General features: G+C 37.6%; 1 protein-coding gene across 5 annotated transcripts in view; it reads left to right on the top strand.

Annotated features, from left to right (window-relative positions):
* LOC107702032 (peroxisome proliferator-activated receptor gamma coactivator-related protein 1-like) overlaps positions 1 to 5,635 on the top strand; it is a 20,064-nt gene that overhangs the window by 11,365 nt on the left and 3,064 nt on the right. For 4 of the 5 annotated variants that reach the window (XM_016504213.1, XM_016504210.1, XM_016504214.1 and 1 more), the window contains 5 exons: positions 325 to 375; positions 1,554 to 2,034; positions 4,105 to 4,269; positions 4,344 to 4,404; positions 4,475 to 4,596. In XM_016504213.1, coding sequence (XP_016359699.1) covers positions 325 to 375; positions 1,554 to 2,034; positions 4,105 to 4,269; positions 4,344 to 4,404; positions 4,475 to 4,596 — 880 coding nt within the window. The remainder of the gene's footprint in view (positions 1 to 324; positions 376 to 1,553; positions 2,035 to 4,104; positions 4,270 to 4,343; positions 4,405 to 4,474; positions 4,597 to 5,635) is intronic. The other variant, XM_016504212.1, reaches the window with a different exon arrangement.

Here is a 5,635-nt window from a genome sequence, read left to right as displayed (position 1 = left end):
TTAAAAGAACCAAAGACTTAAACTACTTCAGTCTGTGTGCATTGAATTTATTTAATACACGAGTTTCACAATTTGAATTGAATTACTGAAATAAATGAACTTTTCCACGACATTCTAATTTATTGAGATGCACCTGTAAAAGCTACATACAAACATTGTAAAAAAAAATTAACTTACAAACACAACAAGATTACTAAAACATAAAAATTAAAATGGAAAATATAAAAAAAAGGAATTCAAATAATTTATATAAAAGCTATAGTAGTATATTCGTGATACTAAAATAAAAGTTCAGTAGTGTTTCATGTTGTGTTTGTTTTGCAGGAATTGAAGCCACTGATCTGACCAGCCTTTTGGAGCAGTTTGAGACTCAAGGTAAATGATAAATGCACGTTCGTTTATGATCGCGTGTAATTGAATAGACACTATCAGCTCATTTACATCAGGTCAGATTAGGGTTGGGTTCCGAAACCCGGTACCAATATGGCACTGGTACCTATGTAACCGGTATGTACTAGAACCGAATCCGAACGCAGATTTCGGTGCCATGCCTGAACGATCGATTGAAATGGACCTTCGGATTCGGCTGTTTTCTTAATCCCGCTCCCGCTGAATCTCTGACCATTGCGGCCAGCTCCCGCAACATGTGTTTCGCTCCCGCGATTTTCGTGTCCACTGCTTTACACATTCTAATATTGTGTATAATTTTGGTGCATCAGGGAGCCGCTCTTTCAGGCACCGTTTGGGAACCGTTTTAAAAGTATCGATTTGGCACCGGTATCGAAAAAAAAACAAACGATACCCAACCCTAGGTCAGATAAGAACTGTGTGCTTTATCAGCACTGAATAATTTTCAGTCCATAAAAGCTCGTCTTGCCTTCTGCTTTCAGATTGAATTGATTGTCCGTGTTCGTCTCCTCGGGACAGAAGACGATATTGTCACAGATCTAATGCAGTCAGAGACGAACACGGTGCCAGTGTTATTAAAGCAGAACCATTAAACACTCACTGAGACTATTATAATCAACCCTACAGTTCCTTAATGGCTTTTGGAAATCAGCTCATAAACGAGGAATGAATTATGTTTGTAAAGTGCTAATTTTGTACTTAATGTACTAAAAGTGATTCTTTAGTACTTCTTAAGATCGACTAAGTGTACTCAACTGTGCTATTTTGGGACAACATGAATATTAACTAAAATGTGCTTTTAATATACTATCTCTGTATTTAATAATGTACTTAGTTACCACTTTAACCCATCTTTCATACACTAGAGCACTCGTGTACTACAAGTGACTAAATACATTTTTTCCCAAAATAGCACAGTTGAGTACACTTAGTCGATCTTAAGAAGTACTAAAGAATCACTTTTAGTATATTAGGTACAAAATTTGTGCGTGAAAATAGAGCACTTTAAGTACATTATAGAAGTGCACTTTTTTAACCTGGGCATGCATGTGCTAATTAGCATAATGCAACTTTTCAAGCTGGCTTTAGTCTGCTTGTGTCATTGACTATTTTGATTATTTTGTTTATTATTTTCTTTTCTCCAGGACTAACTCCACCCGGCACACCTCCACATCAGATCTGGAGGCCCCTGGCGTCGGTCAAAGGGACAAAGCATGAATCCATCAAGCCGTCGCCCAGCAAAACCATTCAGATTATCGAACCTCGCCCACTGCCACGCAGTAAAACTCAATCAAAACCATCACTTCCCACCTTCACTCCTGCGTTGAATCCCGCTCGAGCGTTCCTGGACCACGACTACTGCGGGATTCAGGGCGGAAAGACGTATTTCGCACACACAGTGCTGCTGTCTCCTGACAGCTCCCCCTGCAGGATGGAGGCGTTCGAGGAGGCGGAGTCTCTGAGGGGGCGGGGCTTGCACTTCTCCTCCCACTCTCCGAGGGGAAGGCTGAAGAGGCGGGGCTATGAATGCGGATACCGGCGCTCCAGCTCGAGGTCTTGCTCCTCGTGTTCTTCATCGTCTTCATCATCTTCTCGTTCCAGGTCTCCTTCACCACCCAGAACAAGGTAAATGGACGCTGATGCCACTAGAATACAGTAAAAATGTAGTTAAAATAAACATGATTTTTAGTGTATATAATATGAAAATATTAATTAGTATATACTAATAAAGTACATAATGAAACACAAAATTGATTTAATAATTAATTCATATGCATCCATATAACAATGAGCAGCATTATTGAGCGTCGTCAGTGCTATTACTTCTGCGATGCATGTGGAGTTTCTGCGCAACAGCGCCCTCTGGCTTCCAGTATGACTTAAACCATCATTACATTACATGTGTAATGCTCACAACACCCTATTTTGGGAAAAATAGGAAAGATAATACTTTTCTCTAAAGAAACAGGATTTACACATTTTTTGTCTCTTAGTGGATGCATAAGTTTCCCTGAATTATCGTCATTAGCTGTGTTTCCATCCAAAAATTAGAATTTAACTTAACGTGCAAAACTGGAATATCGCATGAAACATTTGCGAATAAAGCACAGTTTCCAGTCAAAGAGAACAAAATCATCACATCCTGATAAACTGGCACTAAATATCACTAAGAAAACTAGGAGAAGCCACTGAATATAATAATTTTCATATATGATAAATTACTTGCGCCTCAGAGTGAGCAGACGAAACGATCGGTCCGCTTCTATTTATTCGAGGAATTTATTCGGTAAATGTGTTTCCATCGTAGGTTATGCAAATTATTTCTTATCGGATAAAAAGTTTATCCTACTCAAATGTGCACATAAGTTTTTTTATGTGCATTTTTAGAATTTATGCACATCTTGGCGTTTCCATCCAGCCTTTTTTTTAATGCAATATTCTAAAATGCGCATAAAAATAGGTGGATGGAAACATAGCTAGTGATATCGTTATAAATACAATACGCAATATTGTGAAATATTTTTACTATTTAAAATAACTGTTTTCTATGTGAATATATTTTAAAATGTAATTTATTTCTGTGATTTCAAAACCATATTTTTTACATCATTACTCCAGTTACATGATCCTTCAGAAATCATTTTAATATTCTGAATTGCTGCTCAAGAAACATTTATTATTATTATGTTGAAAACAGCGGAGTAGAATTTTTTCAGGTTTCTTTGATGAATAGAAAGTTCAGAAGAACAGCATTTATAATTTTTATCAATTTAAAGCATCCTTGCTAAATAAAAGTATTAATTTGAATGGAATAGTGTATAATGTTCTCTTAAATTAAGAGCTTTTTATTTCAGATAAATGCTGATCTTGGGATCTTTCTATTCATCAAAGAATCCTGAAATAAAATTTACTCAACTGTTTCCAACACTGATAATAAATCAGCATATTAGAATGATTTCTGAAGATCATGTGACACTGAAGACTGGAGTAATGATGCTGAAAATACAGCTGCGCATCACAGAAATACATTACAGTTTAACAGATATTCACATAGAAAACAGCTGTTTTAAATTATAATAATATTTTATATTTTTACTGTTTTTGCTGTACTTTGGATCAAATAAATGCAGGCTCGGTGAGCAGAAGAGAGTTCTTTAAAAAAAAAATTTTTACTGTCCAAATCTTTTGACTGGTAGTGTAGGCTGGTTATTCTTATAAATTGAAACAAATGTGCTTTAACCAGTATAAAGAGTATGAAAAGTGCTCTGAGTTGCTGCAGAAAAAAATTAATAAATAAATTGAGCAACAACAAAAACAAGTTGCTGGAGACGGGCTTATTATTGAAAATGCAAACTGATTGTCTGCCAGCAGGAGGCGCTTTTAGAGCGGCAGAAACATTGTTTTCCCCGGTAACGGCTGTTATCAAAGCAGCTCCGCTCATGAACGATACTTTATCAGATCAAATGAAAATGCCATCGAAACTTTTCTGAAGACAGTCCTTTCCCTTCAGAGATACATTCATATAAAACAGCCGCGCATTTTGATTTTGAAACGTGCAGTGCTCATGTTTATTCAACGAAGTCAAACGCCACAAATAAATCAATGTATGGGAAACACTGCTAATGTATATCGGAAATGTGTTTAAAAATCATATCACCTTATTGAAATACATATTGATATTGAATTATTGTCCAGCCCTAGGTACAGGTCCAGGCATTCTGGAAGCAGTTCCTCCTCGCGCTCCAGTTCTCGGTCGCCTTCTCGTTCTCCTCCTCGCAAGCGTGGACGCCGCTGCTCCAGATCGTTACGTCGCTCTCGTTCGGGTTCGCGCTCGCCTGAGCCGGACTGGAGATGGACGAGGTCAGTGTGAACACAACAGAACAGTGCGATTCTTCTGGTGTTGATTGTGAGTCTAAATCAGTCGTTATTCTCAGACGCAGACAGAAGGAGCTAAACTGCCGACACGAAGAGGCTCGTAAACAGCAGAAAGCCATCGTAGGTCTACAAGCGTTATATTGGACCGTGTGTGTTTGTGTTTGTGTCTGATGATGGGTTTGATCCTCAGGAGGAGCGGAGGGTGGTGTATGTGGGAGGAATCCGTGGAAGCATGTCGCCGTCGGATCTCAAAGATCGATTCTCGCTGTTCGGGAAGGTGGAGGATTGCGCAGTCCATCTCAGGAGTCACGGGTGAGATTTACACAGACAAAGCAAATCAATTGTGTTATAATATTTTTTTTTTCTTAAATACTCGAATTAATTGGAGATGCTTTTGATTATTAAAGTTTAATGGAACCATTAAAATGGAATACAGAAAATAATGGAAAACAGAATTTGGTAAAGATAAAACTGTAAAACTCAATTAATTAGACAGGCTTTTTGATTAATAAAATTTAATTTAACCATTAAAACGGAGTATAGAAAAATGAAAATGGAAAAAACTGAATTTGGAAATAAAACGGATTTCATAGTGCCCTATAATTATAATACATTTTTTTGTGGTAATAAAAATATGTAAGTGAACAATAGCGTTTAAAATTACTTAAAATACATAGATAATAGCAATGAGGTAATAATAATAAGTTCAAATAAAGTATCAAAAGCAAGAAATCATATGGTTTTATTGAACAAAACTGTTAAAATACATAATGTTTTATAAACAATAGAGCTAATGTACATTACGCATTACAACAAAGGCCTGCAGGGGGCGCCAACGGCCTGACGATTGTTTTTACACATTACTGTGCGATCTAACACTTGTTTAATATTGACCAAGCATGGCGCCTCCGCTGTGGGCGAGATGCAGTAGTGGGGGTCGGTGATGGTGTAGGCCTCCGGAGCAGACCGAGATCTCGCAGCTCTTCGGCGTGCACGGAGTTTAACTCTAAAAATGTGGTTCTGCCGACATCGAGCAGAAACTCACGACTGTATGCGCGCTTAGAGACAGGTAGACACGACGAATACATACAAAAACACTGCGACTCACAAGATAAAAAACATGAAAACACCGTTCTGTCGGGAGAGAGAGAAGCCGCAGCGTAAGTAATTTTAAGTAATTTGCACGCGCCGCCATCTTGGATCCAGACCTAAACCCTAAGATCAGAAAGACAGAAAATCACGAACTGCTCTTGACTGAAAATCTTTAGTTGCCTTAAAGATTAATCTAAATGTATTTATAGAAATAAATATGTCTGCTTGAAAGAATGAAGAATATGGTAAACAAGTTGCT

The sequence above is a fragment of the Sinocyclocheilus anshuiensis genome, unplaced genomic scaffold (assembly GCF_001515605.1).
Source record: "Sinocyclocheilus anshuiensis isolate Anshui unplaced genomic scaffold, SAMN03320099.WGS_v1.1 scaffold250, whole genome shotgun sequence".
NCBI lineage: Eukaryota > Metazoa > Chordata > Actinopteri > Cypriniformes > Cyprinidae > Sinocyclocheilus > Sinocyclocheilus anshuiensis.
Note: the sequence above shows the minus strand (reverse complement) of the source record. Positions and strands in the feature narration are given on the sequence as shown.